The sequence below is a fragment of the Mytilus trossulus genome, chromosome 5 (genome assembly GCF_036588685.1).
Source record: "Mytilus trossulus isolate FHL-02 chromosome 5, PNRI_Mtr1.1.1.hap1, whole genome shotgun sequence".
NCBI classification, from domain to species: domain Eukaryota; kingdom Metazoa; phylum Mollusca; class Bivalvia; order Mytilida; family Mytilidae; genus Mytilus; species Mytilus trossulus.
This window is the reverse complement of record NC_086377.1, coordinates 59,174,446-59,200,716: the sequence shown is the minus strand read 5'-3', so window position 1 is coordinate 59,200,716 and position 26,271 is coordinate 59,174,446. Positions and strand designations below refer to the sequence as shown.

The following is a 26,271-nucleotide window of genomic DNA, read 5'->3' as shown; positions in this document are numbered from 1 at the left end:
TACTATTATATGATACATGAAATTGTTCTAAAGGCTTGGCATCTAATAGGACGAACTTCCCATGGTTCCTACCACTTCGCAAGGCTTCTCTTCCAACCTGGCCATAGTTGGAGGTTACTACTTCCCGGCGCGTCGGCAACAATAGGAAGATTATGATCGCCGCTGTGGATAATAAAATTGTCAAAAACTGTTCCTTTGTTAATTATTTGGTGACTATATAATTTTTGGATCGTCTGCAGTAGTTGGTCTGTATAATGGCATAGTTGTGAATTCCTAGTTCATTTAAGATCGGCGCCCGTGGTACGTTTCTTCTGCAATCATTTATATCTGCTATCATTTATAGATGTATAGGTGGTACCGGACATCTTGGTCATCTTGATTCAGTTGTTATTTCGTTGTAAGTATGGAATATTCTTTGGTCCATGTATATGCTGGTGGCCTGTAGATCGGCGCTGTTAGCTTGGCGGTTCCTTTCGGATGCAGGGGTTCACGATTAAATAATAAATTAAATTCTGCGAGGTGAACCAACGCCTGTGAAATCGTTTTGGTAGAGTCCCTGAAGTGGATACCTTGGTATGCCGAGTTGTATAATTTGACAACCCGGCATACCAAGGTATCCACTTCAGGGACTCTACCAAAACGATTTCACAGGCGTTGGTTCACCTCGCGGAATTTAATATATACTAAAGGTATAAATGAATTCCTTAATTTCCTTGATCATATTTTCAGTATGGAATTGGGAGAAACTTTAAACACACAATGTGACACAATATTTAGTTCGGTCTTTACTGAAAATAGAAAACTGTGCTGTACCAATATTCTCGGTAGGATTATAATGATATAAATCAAATAAATAGAGATTTAGAAAGTTATTTATATGTGGCTTGTAAGACAAATCTGAAGATCTAGAGCCATATGTTTTTATATTCTTGTGATCTTTAACTGTTACATGACCCCATACATCTGCATGAATGTTTACATATACATGTATCTGATTTCAACCTACTGTAAAGGTCATGTGACTTTTTTATGACTATTTAGCACCAATTCAACCATACAGACATTAAGGTTAAAAGTTGCATAAATTAACTTATTGTTTATGAATCAGGAACACCACACCCTTGGGTTCATGGAGGAAAAAATGGGAAGCTAATATAACCATGATAACTATACCAATTTGCTCAAAACTGTACAAAATAACATTTAACAGGCTATTATTTAAACTTGGAATTATTATTAATTATGGAATTTTCATAATTTCCTGTGCTTGAAATTTCTGGTAAATTCCATGCTTATTCTGTACTTCAATGGTCTGTGCTGCGCACAACACTTTCTTTTACAAAGAAGATAGTACATTTCCAATAGAATGTACTGTGCCGCGCACAACACTATCTATACAAAATAAATTATATGGAAAGTGTTATGAACCACTCAAAACATTATTATACCAAATAAACAGGGAATTTATTAAAAATTTCCAGGACAGAAAATTTTGCAAATTCCATAATTAAAAATAATTCCAAGTTTAAATATATTTTCTATTTTACTTTCAAGTTCTTAAAAAGCTTAACTAATTGACTACATTATTATCCAGGATATTTAAAACAAACCATCCCTTCTGAATATTAAGAAATGAAACAGGAGTAGCTCTTGAAAAGGATGTATTGTGGTCACTATTAGTTTGAGATGTAGTAAAAGTGTGTGTTGAAGTACATGTAGGTTGATATTGATTGTAAATTTTGAGAAAATTAAGATTGTTTCAGAGAAAATTAAGATTGTTTCAGAGAAAATAATTATCTTAATTAAAGGGATAAATTATTTGAAACATTTCATAAGGTTTATAAATTCTGTACACTGTAAACGTGATTCATCTGACATGATATAGGGTGGGCAGTGATATTAACATATTATTTGTTGGTAGGATATATTTTCAAACCATAGATAAAATGCTATCACACATGATTTATAAATATATATGTCTTAAACCATGTTTTGTTTTCAAAGTGAATCAAAGGAGATTTGATATGGTTTTGCGGTCTTTTTGTATTTTTTTTCATAATCTTGATTAGTTGTATTCAAACATTATATATGTGTTCAGGATCAAATCTGCAATAAAAAATATAAGGGCACAGTTAGCATTGGCAGATCCTTGGGGGGGGGGGGGGGGGGGCTCCCCTTTTGTGGGAATACCAAATACAATACAAAGATGGATTAATTATTGATAATTTTCTTGGCCTTATTGAAACTTGATGTAAACCTAAGTTAATGGATATCTGGGGACATGGGGTGTTTGTTTAAATTGTGAATAATACCATGGTAATATGGAGTGTCCAGCCACCCAATCTTAAAAATAAAAAAGATAGCATTAATATTTGCATTGCTGAAGAAGGAATTATAACAATTTTTAACAAATATACATGTAATGATGTTGTAACACCCACATTTATAGAAAGGCCAATATACATCAGTCACACAGGAAATATTTTGTTTGATAAGATATTGTGGTTACAATGTGTGTTACGTCATGTGGTATGCATACATGTAGTACAGTCAGTACGATCAAAATATATAACAACTTGTATTTCTGAAAATAATAACATCAGCTTGTGTACATTCTTTAGGTAAAGGTTGATAAACTGTCCACGTTTTGCATAGTTCGAGAAAAGTGGCATTCCTCAGGATTTTACCACCAAAATTTTGCATAGGACTGACCCAATTTTAGTATTTTTCAATAGAATTAATAGTGAGGACCAATAGATTTTCTTCAAGGACCACCAAGGAAAAAAAGATTTTGAAATGCATTGTTGACACTGATGCTAGAGTCATTTTGAAAATTAAGAAGAAGTAAATCTACATATTTCAGTTTTCTTAGAAGATCTATCAGTGAAAATTGTTTAATAGTATAAGCAAGGATTTGTATAGTTAGATCTAACTATACAAATCCTTGGTATAAGTAACTTAATTGACTCTTCACTATAAATGAACATTTTTGACATAGCTGTTAGAGACCGTTTGACAGGACTGATAATCCAAAAAGATTAACAATTTTATTTTTTCAAGTTGATTGTAATGCATGGACATGATATAGTTTATATAATAATAAACTTTCAAATGACCTTATGTTCTTGGTTCATCAATGATAATTAGGTTTCATTTTGTAGTTACTCAGTCACTATATACATGATATATACATGATATATACATGATATATACATGATATATAACTAAAAGTACAATTTGTATAATGTCATATTACTAATGTAATAATTTGTCTGTAGATTGAAAATAGATTGCAAAATATGTTTTAGTACATATCTTCCGAAAGGTCAGGGTTCAGTTGTCTTGACCTCAGTTTCATTATTCATGTTACAAAATGTATTCATTGATAATTATGTTCTCATCCCAACTTTACACATACATGACATAAGGAAAAATAAACCACTAGACAACATACCTAATTTCACAGTATTATGAGTGTCTCACCTTACATCTCATTTATTTATATGATATTGAAAATTATGGAAATAATTTCAAGGAAATGTATGATTTTTTTAAACTTATTTTTATACAAGGAAATTTCATTATCAAATAAAATTGGAGGTCAAGTGCATTATTTTCTTAAAATAAAAAGAACACAAATTGTCATCAAATTCAGTACAATTATATCTGCCCTTGATTTTAAATGTTTTATTTTTTATTTTTAAGACCCCTTTATCATTGTTATCAGCATTTCATTTTCTGATAGATAAATATTTAAATTCAAAGATTCACAAGTTTCAGTTTTACTTTCATTGACATTGTAATTGTCATGGCCAATTGTTGAATGATACTTAGGGCTATTCCAGAAAAAAAAGTAGGGGGCGTTGGAAGGCACTGTATTGTATTAATAATACATTGGTGATGGGTATCAGAGCAACTTTTCACACTGTAATGCACTATAATTATCAATTACAATTGTCTGGGTGGCGGGTGCTGACAAAAACTGCCTTCCAACCCCCCCCCCGCCTCATTCATTTTTTTCTGGAATATCCCTTACTTAGTAAAAAATTTTAAACATATAACATTTTTTTTTTCGGAAAAATGCTCAGAATGGATGCTAATAATTGAAAAAGACACCTGATGATCTACCTTAAATAATCTGATACACATCTTATTCAAGGAAATGTATGATTTTTGAAATTATTTCACAAGGAAATTACATCTTATTATATTTTTTTCAGTTACATTGACACGAGGAAGAAATTTGTCAAGTGTTGGCATACACTAAGGTTAGTTTAAGATCAAACTATTTTTAAAGAGGTTGAAGTGATCACTAAATCATCAAGGTTTCAGGAATATGACCTAAGTTTCGTTATAACTACATCTGTGTGGAGTTATGATTCAGTTTACATACTTTTGTTTTATAATTGCCATAGAATAGGGTTTACTGCTTTTTACTGACCTTTTGAAAATTTCACGGTAAGTAATTATAAACATATCAGTATTGTTCTAGTTGACTCATATTTGACTTAGCCCATTTGTACTATAGTTTTCTGTACAGTTATCAATCTGTTTTAGTACATATTTTATAAATGACCGTCCTGATTTTGATATGTCAGTGCTAATTTCACTATTTGTTTAATGTTTTTTTCAGATATAAATGTTTCATACCAATTATAAATTAAAGGTGGTACCTAACACTACAGGGAGATAATTCTGTAAAGTTAGCTCACATTTTAATGACGTTGTGTTGTAAAAGGAATATATAAAGCTTCTCAATAATCACAATTGGTGTTCGTCAAACTGCTATATAACCAGTGTAATTTTTCTGACAAAATGGTTGGTTTAAAATTTTTGAAATTTTTATAATTTTTTTATATATATATATATATATACATATATAGTAAATACTTTGACAAAATTTTATAAAAATTAAACGAGCCAAATTAATTTAAGTGAAAGTGTTGGGTACCACCTTAAGCCAGGTCAAATTAAATTAGAATTATATGTCTATATTGGATGGTGTGGACTGGATTTAGAAAATAGCACGTATATAATAGAGATTAAGGGGACAGAACTGCTAAAAATCGACTAAATAATTAAGAATATATATACAGAAAAAGGCACACAAAACAATGGGTTGAAACCACTATAACATGTACTGAACTCTTGATAGTATTACTATACAAAAAGTAACTATTGTAAATTCAGAATTTAATTGTACATTTATTATTGCGATTTTCAGAAATGGACAAATATGCCAGATTATGATTTATTTAGATTTCCAGAAAATCTCCTAACAGCATTTTGTACAAAATATTACAAAATATAGTCCTTATTATTGCTATATATACTCACCAAGTCACATTATTCTCATTAATAAAAACCTCACAATAATATCAAATTTACAGTATTACTGTGGATTAATTTATTTTTGTGGATACAAAATTTCAGGGATTACAATAAACTTTCACGTTCATGGGTATTTAATTTCGATGGTTTTGCCAAGTTATGCATACAAGCTTTAGAATATTTGACATTCCCTTTGAATATTTAATTCATGGATCAATCGTACTGTATTAAAAAGAAGATGTGGTATGATTGCCAATGAGACAACTATCCACAAAAGATCAAAATGACACAAACATGAACAACTACTGGTCACCTTATGGCCTTCAACAATGAGCAAAGCCCATACCGCATAGTCAGCTATAAAAGGCCCTGATAAGGCCAACTGAAATTAATTAGTAGATTTTCATCCAAATTTTTGAAAAAAATGGGGCGGGTGGGAGGATTTTATTTTTAAAATTTTATTTCATATGAAACACTTATCACGAGTTCTTCATACCGCGGAGTATATGCTAGTGGAAAACAAGTTGTATAATGTATATACATGCTGTATAAGGAATCATTCACTATTTTTTAAACTCTTAAATAAAAATCCCTGATTGGCAACCACTGTTATACATGTAATTTCCGCTTTAGAAACCTATTTATAGTATACATCAAAAAGAAGAGAAATGCTCTCTTCAGTTGGACTATACCTACACCAAATTTATTTTGCTTTCTAATCAATGGTTTGTAGTCCCCATAAAATCAATAAAATGTATTGGTACAATTGTATGCAACACAAGTATTATGAGTACAGAATAAAATTTAAACTCAGTGTTGAAAGTAATTATGATGTAAAACATGAACTTAACCAAAAAGTAGTTGTTGTTTAATGACTAAATTGAGGGTATTGGGACAGTTACAGAAGGTGTTTACTGTTTGTCAACAAAAACAACAGCCATGGGTAAATATAAGGGCGTGTTATAATTAAAATGCGTGTTTGTCGACTTTTTTTTCTCAATATACGGTCATAAATCAAAAAAGTTCGTGCTTGTGTCAATTTCTACAATTCTTGCGCTTTGGAAATCATTCAGTCCAAATTTCCTGACACAAAGTCATTGTATAAATAAAGTAAAAAACACGGTTTTCAATTCACTTGTGACTACCGCAATTTGCGTTCAAGGACAAGGCGTTTTAGTGATCGTAACTCGAATATTTCATGCCCTTCTCGTTTCAATCTCGGGAGATGATATTGTCATCATAGAGCAGCAGAATATGTCGACTTATTCATTTTCGTTAGATTACTCGAAGAAATACAAAAACGAAATTTGAAACAGGAAGTTTTGAATGAAACGAAATTATCGATGGTTCCCGGTAACAGACATGAACAAAGTCCGGAAATCACATTTTTGTTAAATAAAAAAAATCGGGGCGGGACGATTTCAGAGGGGCGGGCGGGGATGAAAATCTAGCAATTAATTTTAATTGGCCTAAGACAATGTAAAAAAATTCAAATGAGAAATGTAACGTTCCACAGAAAATGGTATCTAACAATTGATAAAGGAATCACTGTACTAGTTTTTGAACAGATTATTAGTACATGTATGTATTGATTGATTAATTAGATGTTTTATATTTTTTTTTCCAGATCATGGATTTGGAACCAGTCTGGAATACGTAACATAGTGTTATTGTGATATAAAATGTGATATAGATATTTATACCAGATTCCCCATTCTTGAGATTATTTATAGTGATTACGTAATAAAAGGACTAACAATGGGTGAATTCATAGCTCCGTGGAATCTCCTTCAACTGGCATTGATCTCTGTGTATCCTATGTATATGTCTTTCTTTAGAATAGCCAATGGTAGGTCAAGACATATATGCAATGTGCTTTTTGTAAGACATATAACTAATACACTACTTATAAAAAAGAAGATGTGGTATGATTGCCAATGAGACAACTCTCCATGAGAGACCAAATGACAACGAAACTAACAACTTTAGGTCACAGTACGGCCTATAACACTTAACACATCTATATATAGTCAGCTTTAAAAGGCCCTGAAATGACAAATGCAAAAACAATTCAAACAAGAAAACTAATGGCTTAATTTATGTACAAAAAATGAACATGAACAATATACCAATATACAATATGTAAGACAGGAAAAAACAATATGTTTAAAAAACGAACAATACTTATCAGTCGCGGATCCAGAAATTTTCATAAGTGGGGGCCCACTGACTGCCGTAAGAGGGGGCCCGCTCCTGTCACGTTTCAGTGATTCCCTATACATGCTATATAAACAAACAAACATGACATAACCAGATGAAAAGTAACAGCCTTCAAGAATGAGCAATAAGCTATAAAAGGCTCTGAAATGACAAATGTAAATCAATTCCAACTGGCAAACTTACAACTTCATTCATGTACAAATCAAAAACAGCAACAAACCACAACCACCTGACCACTAAATTACAAGCTTTTGACATATTTTCAGGTTCTACATTTAGTCTTTGGTAGACCTCCTGATAGTTTATGTTCCAATTCTCATTTTTATACTGTATCTTATTTTTTAGGTATGTCACTGTTGGCTCTCTATGTAGACCTCCTGATAGTTTGTGTACCAGTTCTTTTTATACAAATGAAGTTAGGAGGATATCATCAGAAAGGAATTGTGGGATTATTTTCTCAACATGTCCCCATTGCAAAAGGTAATCGACTTGTACATGTTGTATAAGAAGGCTCTGACTAGCCTAAAATATGAAAACAAAAGCTTTAAGCTAATACCTGTTAAATACAATGTACATGTTCATGATGTTATAGGGTGCACTTGACTCCAATCTTAATTGACTGTCAGTTTTCCTATCAAAGGTTGTGGTTTTCTCCAGGCAATCCCGACTTCCTCCACCAATAAAAACTGGCCGCCACGAAATAGCCAAAATGAGGTGCTAAAAAGTGGCGGTCAAAAACATCCCCAAAAATATATAAATAAGTAAACATGTTATATGAGCATGATGAGATCGCTTTATATTGATGTTGTTGTCTATTTTTGGAAGGACTTATGTTATAGCTATAGCCTTAAATAAAGGCAACAGTAGTATACCGCTGTTCATAACTCATAAATCCATGGACAAAAAACAAAATCGGGGTAACAAACTAAAACCGAGGGAAACGCATTAAATATAAGAGAACAACGACACAACACCAAAACGCAACACACACAGAAACGGACCAAGCATCTGACAAAACACCACGAGAACAACAAACATAACATGAAAACCAAATACATAAATTTGGAATAGACAAGTACCGTGCCACGTCTTAAGTCATTTGTAAGTGAAGATTTTTTAAATATTTTTTTGCACGTGTGTTCTTAATTTTTTCAAAGAAATTTAGCTTGCTCCACCCATGAAAATTTTTGCTGACACACAAAAGGCAATAGGTCCGAGTACACAATTATTTCGTAGTGCATTTCCTTTAGACAATAAATAAAAATAAAAAAAGTCCCACCTGCGAATTCTCCATAATATTCTTACAGTGTGTTGTACTACTTTTGGGATAAATTATATCAAAATTATAGAAAACTTCATCAGCTCTAACTCAAAATATGGACAATTTTATGTGAAGGGGGTCTTGAAATCTTTTGACAGCTTCCAAAATGCTAATTTTTGACCTTTTTGAACTAGACCAAATCACTACTTTACATTATAATTCATGAATCAAATTTTTTTACAGTGTAATTTTATCCGCCTTCTTGCTACTTGAGGCATAAAACATAAATAGATAAATTTGGAAGGAGTTTAAAAAAACATTGACAAGTCGCACTGTCCACACTAGGGACTATATTTGTGGACAACGAAAATCAAGGGACAATAACTGTGTACTTGGACCAATAATGCATTAATTAATAAATAAGTAAAGATTAACTTCCAGACTGACTCAATCAAGATCTACCTAACTCCTATTATTATCACCATTGCATCGTAATTCTAGGTGAGCAGTTCAAGCTCCTTGGAGCCTAAATTGTCGGTTTGATCTATAAAAAAATTAAAACGTATTCTTATAAAAGAATAGCTCAATTATTTGATAAATCACAATCATCTCTTTTGTTGTAAAGTTTTGTTTTCAACACACCCTCATTGTTATCATTGTTATTTACAAGATGTAAGTCAAGATATGAGACAGACATTTAAAATCAATTGTATTCTTCTTTCCAGTTCAATGTTGTTGGATGTTTTCTACTTACTGTATTTATTTGTTGAACAACGATTTTTGTGTATTTCAAATGTTCAATAAATTACAAATTTACTGTATTATAAAAATACAGAATTTTTGAAAACCATGAAATCAAATAGTCATGAAAATGAAAGGTTTCCTCAATCGAAAAAAATAAATGAATCCATAGTCTTGATAGTACCCACCTTAAAAGCAGCCTAACGGAAAAAAATTAATAACACAAATCAGTTTTTTTTTTTTTTCATGTTCTAAAATGGTTTACTTTTCTTAAACATGAAACAAATGTTGTTGGGTAAATATAGATTCCTACACTGCAACAAGTGTTTTATGATATTTCTCCACTTCAGACAGTTAAATTTTATTATTTAAAGCACGAGGCTTGCCGATACTGTAGAGAGTGGAGAAATATCTTAATACACGAGTTATAGTGTCAGAATCTGTTTCTCTAATGACTTTTATTCTTCTTTTTCAAAGATTTTTAGAAACTTGTGTTCTTTATATGCGACGTCATCAGGCATTGTCGCCTTTTTTCATGACGTCACAATATGAAAATTCAGAAGAAAAAAAACCATTTAGACGTCATAATTAAACTTGGACTAATCATTTGCCGAAAAACAAATTTTTCACTAGTGAGGAGAAGTATTTTTCTCAAACCGGTCAAGAAATGTGAAAATAACACAAAAAATAGAAAAAATAAAAATCTCTACCTGCCTATCCATACCTGCAAGGCATAGGGTATGCATTATCAAATAAAGAATTTGTTAAGGTGCATTAGGCAAATGCTAGATAGGAATTTTGATTATCAGATATTTATCTTTATCTGCATTGTTGACGTGTGTTAGGTTGTTGACTTACATGACCTATCTTGAAAGTTTACAATACATTACATCATTCAAGTTGTGCACTTAAATGCATATTCGAAGGTGCAGCTTAAAAACAGGTTCTGTATTTTAACATTCTTAAAATATGCACGATGCAATCTCAATGTCTATCATGTCTAGTGGAATTGTGTTTCAAGTTGGTTTTTTTTTTTACCATTTTGGTTATAGTACGTTTAAACTCATAATCTCATTTTCTATTTGGGGTTGGACTTTAATTATGCATGAAACATTTGCCACTGGACATTAAGCAACCAACACTCAATCCATTCATCTGTATTCTGTTTGCAGGACAAAAAATTACCACTGGATGCTAAGCAACTAACAATCAATCAGTGTTATAGTTGGGGTAAAATGCATTGACCTCACCTCTGAAAATTTGGTGGGAAATGATTCTCTCTAGGTTTTTCATTCTTTTATCATTGTCATCTTTTTTCTTCCAAAATTTTTAAAAAAAACTAAGATTTTCAAAGATCAGGCATTTTAAACTATATGCAATCTAATAATGAAAAGAAAAGTAGAGGCATTTGTTTACTGACACTGCATGGATAAAACCAGAGAATTCCAAGTATGTTGCAAAATTCACAAAGGAGCGAAGATCTTTAATTTTAATGTACAAACTCTATCAAAGTACATCCTGATTGCTGAATTTTTCAATATTTTGAATGAACTTGAAAATTTTGTCACGCTTTCTCAAGTACTACTTCATTTTTCGTCATCATCTTGACAGTAAATTACTAGCTATACTTGTATAATTAGTAATTAAAATTAGTATTTAAGACAATGAGTACAGTTTTGAAATAGTTTTGCTTTCTTTTATGTAAACATTGAATAATAGATATTAGCAAGTAATAACTATACACATGATATAATGTGGTTGATAATTTTACACTAAACATGCTAAAGTCTCATAAACTCCATCATGTCCATTATTGATTGTATAACAAAATTTATGCTTAGAAGACTGAAATGGTATGGAGAATTTGATCCTCAAAAAGAAAGCATACATACATGTACATGTCAAATATTTAGGCTGTTAAATTACCAAACATGCACTGTCTATCCATAATAGCTGAATGTTGTCCTATTAGGATGTAGAAAGGAACTTCTAATTGAAATTGTTTTTTTTTTTAAATATCATATTTTGTTAAATCAAGTTTTAATCACTTAAAGTTTTCAAGTCACAGTTTTGAAATATGTACATGATGTAAACATGGTTAAGTTTTAATCCCTTAATGGTTTGAAGTAATAACTTGAAAAATAGAAACTTCCACTTTAGAACACTCATAGATGTGCGAGAAGAAAATATTTGGAACAAAACAGGATATAGTCCTTTAATCATGTTTATCCCTGATACATGTTATATAATAATGTAAACATCAAGTTCTTATCACTTAAAATTTTATATAGATATATAGAATAATCATACATTGTCTCAAAATATCAATGTTATTTGTACAAGGCTTAGAAACAGGTAGAAAGGGAGGCTGTGCGGAGCATTTCTACCTGTTTTGAGCCGAGTACAAATAACATTGATATTTCAAGACATTGTACACTGTTGTATGGTTATTCTTTATATACTCCAATTCTTATAACTGTTCTAAATGATGTATTTAGGGAAAAACCATCATTTCTTAATTTTGAGTGGAAGACTTAAAATTTCCGTGAACCTATATGTTTTTTTGACGTCATAAGTAAAACTTTACGGAAACATAAAATTTGAATATACGGTCAATACAATTTGACTGCTCAAGTAGCACAGCTGCAGTATAAAAATACCATCCTTTACTAATACTAACAAGGGTCAAAGGCAAATGAATATGAAAGTAGAAAATTCTTTTAGTAAACTTTGTTTGTCTAATCTCAAGTTGATCTTAAGTTTATCTCAAGTTGAATCATCAGTTTGTTGTTTCCCATCTATCACTTTGCTTTGCCTGACCTCAAAAGCTATATCTATATAGCTAGTGGCCCTGTTGTTCCCAATAGACATCGAAATACCTACATGAAACAAGATTGGTCCAACAAAACGAAAAAAAAGAAAAATGAAAATTGGCAATAGAATTTCATATCGAAGTTGACATATTTTGTACATTAATTAATTTATATGCTTTGTTGTATATTTCAGGTATTGGTGTGGCATTACTAATTGACCTGTTCCTAACCTGTGTATACCTTGCTCCTCTGATCTGCCATGTAGGTTTATACGCTATGTTATCAATGGTGGAGAAACCCTATGTATGGGGTACCTGTGACAATAAATGGAATACAAATCAATGTTTTGATCATGAGACGACAACGTAAGTATGAAACATATACCTGGGGCCTCTTTTTTATATCTTGCTCCTCTGATCTGCCATGTAGGTCTATATGCTATGTTGTCAATGGTGGAGAAACCCTATGTATGGGGCACCTGTGGCAATGGGTGGAATTCAGATCAATGTTTTGATCATGAAACTACAACGTAAGTATAAAAAAATGTACCTGCAGCCTCTCTTTCAAAATTATGTTTGATTATGCCTACCTACACCTAAAAGGAAAAGGGGGGGTCCTGATGCCGAAAATCCATGAAATCTGGGAAGTTTAGAATTTAAAAAAAGAATTCCGGGAACCCCAATGGATTAATCCTGAAATCCTGAGCTTAAAATCACACGATCCCGACGTCGCAAAAAAGTTCCTGCCCCCTTTCTAATAGGGTTGGGTAGGAATAGAAAAGGAATTTCATTTTTTTTTGTGTTTGACCTTTAATGGTTTACTTTTACAAGTTGTGACTTGGTGTGAGAGTTGTCCAATTGGCACTCATACCACATCTGTTTAGATATCAATGATATCCATATGTTACATGTGGCAAACAAACATGTTCAAGTTCTAAATTTCTATGGTTAATTGAATAGAATTTTCAGTTTTCCTATCAAAGGTCTGTGGTTTTCTCCAGCACCCCGGCTTCCTCCACCAATAAAAATTCTCTAATAGGGTTGGGTAGGAATAGAATAGGAATTTCATTTTTTTTTGTGTTTGACCTATAATGGTTTACTTTTACAAGTCATGCAAGTTGTGACTTGGTGTGAGAGTTGTCCAATTGGCACTCATACCACATCAATGATATCCATATGTTACATGTTAAATGACTTTGTGGCAGGAATTTTCGACTGTGAATTATACCCAAAGAGCAAGAATCGTGGAATACATTCGTACAAAACCATAACTGTATTAATAAAATGACTCAAGCAGGAACTTGTTAGATTTATGACAGTTTAATTGAGTTCAAAAAGTCGGCATACATACACTTAGATTTACCAATGACTATTTTTTTGTTGACAAACAGCAAACACCTTCTGTCCAAATACCCCCAATAGAGCCATTAAATATCTTCTCCTTTTGGTTAAGTTCATGTTTTACATATTAAATATATTTGCATCTATAAGAAGAATCATGAAAGCACCAACCCTTTTGTTTTTAAAACGGTTTCATTTTATTCTGAACTCGTAATTTTTTAGTTGCATATTTGTTTCAAAAAATGGTTTCATAAAAAAGACACATAAATTTGGTGAAGGTAGTCCAACTGAAGAGAGCATTCTTCTTTTATGTTTTTGCTGTTTAGGTTTCTAAAGCAGCAATTACATGTAGAACAGTGGTTTCAAATCAGAGATTTTTATTCATGTTAAGATTTGAAATATTGTGTACGATTCCCTATACATGTATATGTATATACATGATATAAGCTTATTATTACACTTGCATATTTGAAGAACAAGTCACAAGAGGGTTTCATATGAAACAAAAATTAAAAATTAAAATCCCCCCACCAGCCCCATTTTTTTCAAAGATTTGGATGAAAATCTTATTAATTTTAGTTGGCCTAATGATGTATCCATAAAGGATCAGTATCACATGTACTTTAAGGCGTAAGTATTTAATAAGTTAAATATATATACAGGCGTTTACAGTTATCTTGTTCAGATCTTCATGATCTTATTTTTTACCACTGTCCATTTTATACAATTTTAGAAAAAATGATTGGGTTATCTTTCTTTGTATGATGTTTCCTTATCTGTGAACAATAATTTATTGAAAGTTCTTCTTTTCATATACCACTTTAAATGCTTTTAATTTTATTAAATTTTCAATAAATATTCATAATTGAATTTGTATTTACAGTGAATCCGTTCCAGCTTTTATAGGTCCTCAAGGTAGACAAAGTGATGGCCGTCTACCTGAACAGGAATTCTTTGAGTAAGTATATAAAACTGAGAATGGAAAGGAAAGCCATGTTCAATTTTGTACACATTTTAGCCACAAGATGAATCATTTTAGAAATTTGTTATTTACATGAAAGAGCGAAAAATACCAAGACATTCAAACTCGTAACTTGAATTTAAACTGACTATGGCTAAAAAGAAAAAGACTAGCAGACAAATTACAGTATACAAAACACAACATAGAAAATAAAAGACTGAGCAGCACTTACCCCACTATAAGACTGAGCATGCTATCAGATCCTACTGCACATATCACACCATCACTTACCCCACTAAAAGCTGAGCATGCTATCAGATCCTACTGCACATATCACACCATCACTTACCCCACTATAAGACTGAGCATGCTATCAGATCCTACTGCACATATCACACCATCACTTACCCCACTATAAGACTGAGCATGCTATCAGATCCGACTGCACATATCACACCATCACTTACCCCACTAAAAGCTGAGCATGCTATCAGATCCTACTGCACATATCACACCATCATTTACCCCACTAAAAGCTGAGCATGCTATCAGATCCTACTGCACATATCAGACCATCACTTACCCCACTATAAGACTGAGCATGCTATCAGATCCTACTGCACATATCACACCATCACTTACCCCACTATAAGACTGAGCATGCTATCAGATCCTACTGCACATATCACACCATCACTTACCCCACTAAAAGCTGAGCATGCTATCAGATCCTACTGCACATATCACACCATCACTTACCCCACTATAAGACTGAGCATGCTATCAGATCCTACTGCACATATCACACCATCACTTACCCCACTATAAGACTGAGCATGCTATCAGATCCTACTGCACATATCACACCATCACTTACCCCACTATAAGACTGAGCATGCTATCAGATCCTACTGCACATATCACACCATCACTTACCCCACTATAAGACTGAGCATGCTATCAGATCCTACTGCACATATCACACCATCACTTACCCCACTATAAGACTGAGCATGCTATCAGATCCTACTGCACATATCACACCATCACTTACCCCACTATAAGACTGAGCATGCTATCAGATCCTACTGCACATATCACACCATCACTTACCCCACTATAAGACTGAGCATGCTATCAGATCCTACTGCACATATCACACCATCACTTACCCCACTATAAGACTGAGCATGCTATCAGATCCTACTGCACATATCACACCCATTGTGTTGCTCCTGTTAGTATAAAATCAAATCAAATTTATTAGTATTACATTTGACTTTAATAAATGAATTAGGAGATAACTGTATTGTATTTTAAGCTTGGCCTTTGTAAAACGTAGATTTTACTGTTGCAAATTGAGTTTACCTAGTGATGCAGAGCAGAGATAGGTAAACAGATATTTGCGACAGTAAAATCAAGTTTTACGAAGGCCAAGCTTAAAATACAATACAGTTATCTCCATTCTAATGCCACATATAAAAATAAATTTTATTTAATAAATATTTTGGCTTGAAAATGCCATAAATGAAAAAGTCTGTGAAACTGTTGCATCGTCTTTAGCATCTAAGCAATGTGCGTCATATGTATACTCTGGATGTCAAACATGAATACTTAACATATTCCTACCTTTCATACGTATACGCTTCAGAATGATTTCAATACAGATAAAAAGAAGATTTTGAGGCTCAGAATGTGACTATCTTAAAGCTTGTTTATTTTTTGAGAAGTTACATACCCCCAAAAAATTGGAATTCAAAATGGTGGCATTTTTACTTACTGACTGGTAGAACGTACAATCTAAACCCTCAAAATATTTGTCAATGTCCAATGAAAATCATCGTTACAAACTAATTGCATTAGAATTTGACACATTTTTGTCTTTTTACAGTTACAGTTATCTTCAAGAAAGTCCCTACATCTCTAACATAACAGAATTTCCAGTGTGGCATTTTTCAGAGGCATTCCAAAAAGTAAACTTCTCCCTGGCTCCTATAGCATTGCTTGTCACATGGTTGTTAGTGTTTCTATTTATAGCTTTTGGACCTAGAGTGTGTGGATGGGTAAGAATTAATACTGTGTATTTGTTAAACAATAAGGGTTTAATGAATTTTAACTAGAGTTGCTTCCCTTTGTCGCCATGTTGTATGGCAATGTACATATTTAAATCCTTCATAAAACAACCAAATTCAAATTGTTGCTTCCCTTTGCCGCCATGTTTTAGGGCAATGGGCAGTATTAATATCCTTAATAAAACACCCAAATTTCAAATTGTACTATTGTCCACTTGATTTTAGAAAGTTGTTTTCATATCTCTTTTTATTTGTTTAAACCCATTTTTAAGTTATAACTTTTATATACTAAGGATTTATTTTTAATCAGACTTGTTCGTACAACTTGTTCAAATTTGGTTTGTCAAATAAGAAACTCCATCTTAGCTGTCTGTTTGCTGGTACGATGTTTTCATGAATTTTCAGATGCTCAATTTCAAAGGCCAAACCTGTGCATGTTATTTTATTTGCACTCTATACATTTTTTAAAAATTTCTATGGTATCCAATAAAAACAGGAATTTAAATGTTCAACAAAGTATGAACTTTCTATAGGCCAGTAACACAAATTGGTGAACAATACCAAAGAGACTTTCAAACTAGATAAGTCAAGAAACCGGACAACCTCATCCATGACAAAAAAACTAAAAACAGCCAATAGTCAAACAACCTTTTACAAATTCAATATAAAAAAACTAAAGACTGAGCAACACGAATATAAAAAAAGAAGTTGTGGTATGATTGCCAATGAGACAACACTCCACAAGAGACCAAATGACACAAAAATAAATAACTAAAGGTCACTTTACAGCCTTCAACAATAATCAAAACTCATACCGCATAGTCAGCTGCCCATCCAACAATTGTGGGTGACCTCAGGTGCCCTAAAAGGGTAAGCACTAAGCAGATCCTGCTCCACATGTAACATCCATCAAAAACAAACTTTTGTCAACCCACAAAAATTGGTACCTACCAATAACTGGATGACATCAGGTGCTCTGTAAGGGTTAGCAGATCCTGCTCCACATGTGACATCTGTCACAAACAAACATTTGCAGACACATAGAATACAACAGGAAAATACATTTTTTGCCATCCACAAAAATTGGTCTTCACAGTACCTTCAGTATTGAGGTGGATTTGTCCATGTGGAAAATAAAATAATCTCATGAAATGCATTTTTATTTTACTTTTTCAGATTCTGTTCCTCCTTGGACCAGCAAGTTTAGGCTTGTTATTTGCTGTGATGGGTTATGGATATAAAAACTTGGATCCAAATTATACGGGAAATTTCCTGAAGAGGTTATATAAACTTGACTTCACAGGATTTGTTGATCCGAAGGCAAATCCTTCTGTTATAGATGTAAGTTGCAATTTATTCTATGTATTAGCCTCCTGTAAGTAGGAGAACCTCCGTCAATCCTTCTTTAATAGATGTTAGTTACTATTTCTTCTTCTGTGTATTACCCTTCTGTAAGTTGGAGCACCTTGATATTGAGTTTATACCCTTAAAGTATGTTTATGAAATAATGTGTATCTATTTTTATGCCCCACCTACGATAGAAGAGGGGCATTATGTTTTCTGGTCTGTGCCTCCGTTCGTCCGTCCGTCTGTGCGTCCTTTTGTACCGCTTCAGGTTAAAGTTTTTGCTCGAGGTAGTTTTTGATGAAGTTGAAGTCCAATCAATTAAAAACTTAGTACACATGTTCCCCATGATATGATCTTTCTAACTTTAATGCCAAATTATAGTTTTGACCCCAATTACATGGTCCACTGAACATAGAAAATGATAGTGCGAAGTCCAGGTTAAAGTTTTTGGTCAAGGTAGTTTTTGATGAAGTGAAAGTTACATCAACTTGAAACTTAGTACACATGTTTCCTATGACATGATATTTCTAATTTGAATTCCAAATTAAAGTTCTGACCCCAATTTTCACGGTCCACTGAACACAGAAAATGATAGTGCGAGTGGGGCATCCGTGTACTATGGACACATTCTTGTTCTAAATGGAGTACTAATTTTAATGATTTTAGTGTATAGAGCTCTTTTCCATAACTTATTCCCTGAATCAGGAATTTTACTTAAAAGTTATTATTGAATTTGGTTACCTCCATTTTCTGAACGCTTCTTATAAATAGACATTCAAAATAAAATAATAACTTTTAAACCTGCCCTTTATAAAAAGTTGTTTTACCTCTGTCTGTTCGTCCATCTGTCCTAATGTCAGTCAGTCCCATGAATATTTTTTGTCGCATATTTCTCAGAGACTACATCATAAGGATTTCTGAAATTTGGTTGACAAGATTTATATAAGTCAGCTCTACCATGTAGTTCTTGTTCAGATTCATCACTCAACAAGTTCCTGTTTACAAAACACTTGCATATTTTACATATATTAAAATTTTCCAGTTGCGACTGGACTATAATCTGTGAAAAGTAGCTTGCAGTTTCACTTGTTTATTAAAATAAAATTTTAAGGCATCAAATCAATATTAATTTTATTTTGTTGGATTTCTCAACATTTGTGATGTCTTTTTAACTGATGCAGTCCATTAACATATACTTTTTTTTTACTGAAATATTTTTTTCATCCTTTATGTTTCAGGACTGGATCAATGGTTTTAATTTGTTGATGTTTGGGTTACCAGTCTGGACAGCAATACCAGTATCAATAGGAAAATGGGTTGGAAAAGGTCGTATCAGTCGAAATGTGTAAGTGGGTTGAAAATATGATCTTAGAAGCAGTAGATATAATAAAGTAGATGTGGTATGATTGCCAATGAGACAACACTCCACAAGAGACCAAAATGACGCAGAAATTAATAACTATAAGTCACTGTACAGCCTTCAACAATGAGTTGATGTATGGTGACACCTATATTTTTAGCTCACCTGGCCCGAAGGGCCAAGTGAGCTTTTCTCATCACTTGGCGTCCGGCTTCCGGCGTCCGTCGTCGTCGTCGTTAACTTTTACAAAAATCTTCTCCTCAAAAACTACTGGGCCAAATTAAATCAAACTTGGACACAATTATCATTGGGGTATCTAGTTTAAAAAATGTGTGGCGTGACCCATCAAACCAACCAAGATGGCCGCCATGGCTAAAAATAGAACATAGGGGTAAAATGCAGTTTTTGGCTTATAACTCAAAAACCAAAGCATTTAGAGCAAATCTGACACGGGGTTAAATTGTTAATCAGGTCAAGGTCTATCTTCCCTGAAATTTTCAGATGAATTGGACAACCCGTTGTTGGGTTGCTGCCCCTGAATTGGTAATTTTAGGGAAATTTTGTCTGTTTTCGCTTATTATCTTGAATATTATTATAGATAGAGATAAACTGTAAACAGCAATAATGTTCAGCAAAGTAAGATCTACAAATAAGTCAACATAACCAAAATGGTCAGTTGACTCCTTTAGGTGTTATTGCCCTTTATAGTCAATTTTTAACCATTTTTCGTTAATTTTAGTAATCGTTTACAAAAATCTTCTCCTCTACAACTACTGGGCCAAATTGAACCAAACTTGGCCACAATCATCATTGGGGTATTTAGTTTAAAAAATGTGTGGCGTGACCCGTCAAACCAACCAAGACGGATGCCATGGCTAAAAATAGAACATAAGGGTAAAATGCAGTTTTTGGCTTATAACTCATAAACCAAACCTTTTAGAGCATATTTGATGGAGTAAAATTGTTTATCAGGTCAAGATCTATTTGCCCTGAAATTTTCAGATGAATCGGACTACCTGTTGTTGGGTTGCTGCCCCTGAATTGGTAATTTTAGGGAAATTTTGCTGTTTTTGGTTATTATCTTGAATATTATTATAGATAAAAATAAACTGTAAACAGCAATAATGTTCAGCAAAGTAAGATCTACAAATAAGTCAACATAACCAAAATGGTCAGTTGACCCCTTTAAGAGTTATTGCCCTTTATATTGATATTTTTACCATTTTTCGTTAATCTTAGTAATCTTTTACAAAAATCTTCTCCTCTGAAACTACCAGGCCAAATTAATCCAAACTTGGCCACAATCATCTTTGGGGTATCTAGTTTAAAAAATGTGTGGCGTGACCCGGTCAACCAACCAAGATGGCTGCCATGGCTAAAAATAGAACAGTGGGATAAAATGCAGTTTTTGGCTTATAACTGAAAAACTAAAGCATTTTAAGCAAATCACACAAGGTTTAACTGTTTATCAGATCAAGATCTATCTTCCCTGAAATTTTCAGATGAATCAGACAACCCGTTGTTGGGTTGCTGCCCCTGAATTGGTAATTTTAGGGAAATTTTGCTGTTTTTGGTTATTATCTTGAATATTATTATAGATAGAGATAAACTGTAAACAGCAATAATGTTCAGTAAAGTAAGATCTACAAATAAGTCAACATGACCAAAATGGTCAGTTGACCCCTTTAGGAGTTATTTCCCTTTATAGTCAACTTTTAACAATTTTCATGAAATTTGTAAATTTTAACTAACATTTTCTACTGAAACTACTGGGCCAAGTTCAATAGAAATAATTGTAAGCAGCAAGAATGTTCAGTAAAGTAAAATAAGATGTACAAACACTTCACCATCACAAAAACACAATTTTGTCATGAATCCATCTGCGTCCTTTGTTTAATATTCACATAGACCAAGGTGAGCGACACAGGCTCTTTAGAGCCTCTAGTTTTATACACCAGTTAACAGGACAGATTATGGTATACTGTTGTCCCTCGGTTGGTCTGTCTGTCTGTCTGTCCGTCTGTTTGTTGTCAACAATTCGGACATCAACTAAAAAAAGCTTTAAACAATTCATTAAAATTTTGGTGAATTGTTTCTATCTATTGACATGAGCTCTCTTTCGTTTTCAATAAATTGTAGATTTTAGGTTTCCAAGTAACAGGATTCATTAAAAAAAAGAGGGATTTTTCAGTTTTGGACATGAACTCAAAAATGCTTTTTCATATCTTATGTCAATGTTTGTTGTCTGAGAAAGATGCAACAAAATCGATGATTTCTGGTTTGTCCTTTGCTTCTTTTATAAAAAATATGTATTGATAGGTTGCCATAGACACAATTAGATTTGGAGTTATTTCCCTTTGTCAGCCATCTTAGATTGTCCAGAGGATTGGTATTAAGGAAGTCGCTTCTCAGTTTCAAAATGAATAGCTTTCCATAACACAAGTTTACAATGATAAGGGATTAATTAAGAAAACAAAAAAGGCAAAAAAAAATATACAGGTCAATGTGCTTGTTTTCAAGATATTAGCCATCGAAATTTTGTCGGGAAAATGTTCTCTCTTGATTTTTCATAGCTTTATCATTGACAAGTTTAAGTTCTCAAAAACTACTAAAAAATAAATAAGATTTTATAAGACTTCTACAGATGGTTTATCATTATAAATGTAAAAGATTTATAAAAAGAAAAATGAGGGTCAATTGGAAAAATTTTGAAAGGCATTCAAATGGATAAAACCAGAAGATTCTGAAAATCTCACAAATTCCAAAACAAACTTCCTTAACCAGATTTTAAAATGAAAATATTAGTTATTAATTTGATGATGTACACTTTTTTATACAGTAAACGCATATTGAATTTTTAGTTAAAAAAATAATATAATATAAATGTCACTTAAATACTCAGTAACATGTTTTTGTTTCAAACTGAAAAAGGAAGGATAATGTATAAAAAGAAGACCTAGTATCACTTATTGTACAAAAAAAAAATCTGTATTAACATTCAAGAAATATAGCATTACATAACCATTATACTAAAAGGTCTGCAAGAACAGTGGTTAAATTTGAAAGATTCAATAGGAAAAAAAATATGTAAAAGGTTTGAGGTGATACATCACACTGCAGGGAGATATTTAAACTCTGTAAAAATCAGCTGAATGTTTTTTTCACACTCCTTTGTAAAGAAGTTATTAAACACCTTGAGGATCAAAAGGTAGTGGTTGTCAACCTGCTGCATATCCAATGATTTTTTTTTGATAAAGAAAGGTTTAAGTTTTTTAATGGAGTAGGTGCGGTAAGGACCGATTTTGGCCTCAAATTTCAGGTTCATCTGACGAAAGATTTTGATCATTTTTTAAACACTTAAGTGTCTATTTCTTTTGAATCAATAAGTTTTGGTGAAAGAATTTAACTGATTAAACAATCTGATTCAAGCTCAAATATGAAAAATCTACCAAATATGCCGAAAAATCTCACTTTGTAGATGGTTTTTGTCAAAAATGAAAGTAGCTGTTCATCCTCAACTTTTCTATATGTTATGTATTATCATCAAATACAACTTACATTTCACTATTAAGAATGAACACGAATACGGCCACTTTCGTTTTACACAAAAACCGTATAAAATTTAACTAAAATGCTAGAATTGTATAGATTTCAGTAATTAAGCACGACTAAATGGTGCTAGTACCCAATATATGTGCATTGTATTGTCAAAAACAGCCCATATTTATGTAGCAGAAGCATTCTACTGTCCAATTAATAACTAAAAAATTACATTTTATCAATTTTGTAAAACTGTTTTATTGTGGGGCCAAAAAAGGGGATCTTACTGGACCTACTCCTTTATATATTTTTGTCAAAGAGTCAAAGATAGTATTTTGACAAAATTTTATTAAAATTAAATGAAGCAACTTTATTTTAGATAAGATAAAATAAAATTGAGAATAGATCGTGTGATACCTTCTTAATACATATAGTAATATGAAATTTGTTTTATATTACAGAAATTGGCTGATGGTTATTTTTGTGTATGCCTGTATAGTACAAGTCCCACAGTTGGCAATGGCACCATATCTGGGGAAATTATATAAATGAAAATCTGTTATAATTACAGAAATTGGAGGGTGGCTATTTTTGGGTATGCATGTATAGTACAAGTCCCACAGTTGGCAATGGCACCATATCTGGGGAAATTATATAAATGAAAATCTGTTATAATTACAGAAATTGGAGGGTGGCTATTTTTGGGTATGCATGTATAGTACAAGTCCCACAGTTGTCGATGCTTCCTTATCTTGGGAAATTGTAATATGAAAATTTGTTTTATATTACAGAAATTGACTGATGACTATTTTTGTGTATGCCTGTATAGTATTTTAGATAGATGTTTGGTACCATCTTAATACATAGTGATATAAAAATTTGTTTTATATTACAGAAATTGGCTGGTTGTTATTTTTGTGTATGCCTGTATAGTACAAGTCCCACAGTTGGCAATGGCACCATATCTAGGAAACCTCATGGAGACGAAAAATGTAGCTATTTTTACAGAGACAATGTTTACAGGTATGAGAGTTCAGATATTTGTGTCGATTTACAAATTGTTTTGAATGTATTACTACATTTATTTCACTTGACTGGGCGGTGTTTAAGAAGTTCGCCTATTTAGGACCAGTCCATCTATAGATGGTAGTTTTGGGATAAACTTGGCAATGCAGTGTCAAGTTATTCGTCCCATATCATACACTCAGCTCTTTTGCATATCCATTTGGTGACACTGATAGGTTGTTAGAAATCAATATTAATTATAACTGCAATAATCCTTATCACACACAACATCAAATAGACTGTCCTTATGCAAATTAAAATGTAAGCTCCGCCCCATCAGTTGAAATAACATTGGTAATACACAAATGTAGCTGTTCGTTGGCTGATACTTTTGTTGCAATATAATTTCTTCTGATTCTATCTAACTATAAAGAAAGATGCACTCCATGTTGTTTTGTCCTAGGCTACCAATATTTAAAATAGTCGATGTCATATTCAATGAAATAGGGGTCATGGGCCTTTCTCTCATGAAAACAAAAATCTCTATAAAATTGTGTATAATAAACTGCCCTTGATTCTAAAGAGAATATTTTGAAATACACTTAAGGTGGCTCGGGCCTATTCGAAGTTTCTATCAGAAGTGCCGTATTTTTGGTTATTTTATTCTTTAAAGTAAATGAATCAAATTGGTTGGAAAAAAATTAGGGGTCACAGACCATTTAAGCTCAAAATCTTACTTTTAAACAGGTATGTAAAAGGGACCATTTTTCAATAAATGATAGGGAAAATACAGGTGTTGACATATTTGTATCAGAATATAAAAAAAACAAAAAAAAACGTTCTATGACAATCTGTCCAAAACTGTAATATGAAAAGCTGGAATATAGCTTCAAAGAATGAGGCAATAAAAAACAAAGGTCACAGATAAGGAAAAAAAATATTTTGCTTTAAAACCCAGATTTTGGCGGGAAAATGGTTAAAATGGGTGAAATGTCATTTTGACCTTTTAACAAATATGGATAATAACGAAAATATTCTATTAGTCACATAACTACAATGATTTAGCATTTCTAATCCATCAAAATATTTATAAAAATTATATCGAATTTAGGACAAATACTTTTGTAATTCATGCGTTGAATTTCGCACAGTCTTTAATGCACTTAAATTTTTGTTTAATCTTTAGATTTCAAATTTTAGAAGTTTTTGTTGTATATTGAAAGATTCATAAATAAACATTTTAAACCCAAAAGTAATTTTTATAACATGGCAACAAGGGATGCTCAGAAAAAAACACCCAAAACTACCTCTAACAATAAAATTGTTAAGGTGTTGTTTAGCAAAGGTGGTAACAGAGTACATGTTTTGTATTTATAAATATACAAGATAAGGTAAAAAAAAACGAAACAATTCAGCCAGTTTTTTCAAAGAAGGAAATACTGTACAAAAAATATCATGCTAATTATACATAAGAAAAAGATATATAGAATAATATGTAGTTTTGTTTTTGAAAATGACTATAATGTGGAATATGTAGACGAGCCTGTTAGGGCAAGTTAAGATATTCCACATGATATAGTCAGTATCAAAAACGAAACTACCTATTATTCTGTTTATCAGTAATTATAACGTCACACAATGTATTGCCTAATATTTTCAGTGATACAGCCAGTATGTTGATACTCGAAAATATTGGGCAGTAAGATAAAGAGAAAATATACGAATTACGGAATAAATCTGTATGATTAGAATAAATGGTAAAAGATATCTATACTATTTGATTAAAAAGGTGAAAGATCTGCATTTGAATAAGGGATTAAGGAATTGTTTTAAAAATTATTTTGTATTTATTTTTATTTTTTATACAAACAGGGCTGGCGAGTAAGTCCGTTCACATTCACCCTATTATTTTGCATGCTATTCCTTTTACAGGATGTAATTAACAGTTTTATGTTGACATTTTCAGTATGAGAGTTAAATTCTAGTGTTTTCATTGGTGTAGACAAAGTCATGTGTCCCACAAAATTAATTTTAGTGTTTTCATTGGTGTAGACATGGTCATGTGTCCCACAAAATCAATTTTAGTGTTTTCATTGGTGTAAACATGGTCATGTGTCCCACAAAATTAATTCTAGTGTTTTCATTGGTGTAGACATGGTCATGTGTCCCACAAAATGAATTCTAATGTTTTATTGGTGTAGACATGGTCATGTGTCCCACAAAATTAATTCTTGTGTTTTCATTGGTGTAAACATGGTCATGTGTCAGGAAACATTCATC

At 32.3% G+C, this 26,271-nt stretch overlaps 1 protein-coding gene across 3 annotated transcripts in view; it reads left to right on the top strand.

The window, feature by feature from the left end:
* The window catches only part of LOC134718988 (sodium- and chloride-dependent GABA transporter 2-like), a 62,627-nt gene that overhangs the window by 14,935 nt on the left and 21,421 nt on the right, over window positions 1-26,271 (top strand). The window contains exons 3-12 of one of the 3 annotated variants that reach the window (XM_063581877.1): window positions 4,221-4,268; window positions 6,959-7,180; window positions 7,897-8,031; window positions 12,560-12,731; window positions 14,590-14,664; window positions 16,559-16,730; window positions 17,916-18,080; window positions 19,325-19,431; window positions 23,882-24,009; window positions 25,864-25,872. In XM_063581877.1, coding sequence (XP_063437947.1) covers window positions 7,090-7,180; window positions 7,897-8,031; window positions 12,560-12,731; window positions 14,590-14,664; window positions 16,559-16,730; window positions 17,916-18,080; window positions 19,325-19,431; window positions 23,882-24,009; window positions 25,864-25,872 — 1,054 coding nt within the window. In that variant the 5' untranslated portion in view covers window positions 4,221-4,268; window positions 6,959-7,089. The remainder of the gene's footprint in view (window positions 1-4,220; window positions 4,269-6,958; window positions 7,181-7,896; window positions 8,032-12,559; window positions 12,732-14,589; window positions 14,665-16,558; window positions 16,731-17,915; window positions 18,081-19,324; window positions 19,432-23,881; window positions 24,010-25,863; window positions 25,873-26,271) is intronic. The other 2 variants (XM_063581878.1, XM_063581879.1) reach the window with 2 other exon arrangements.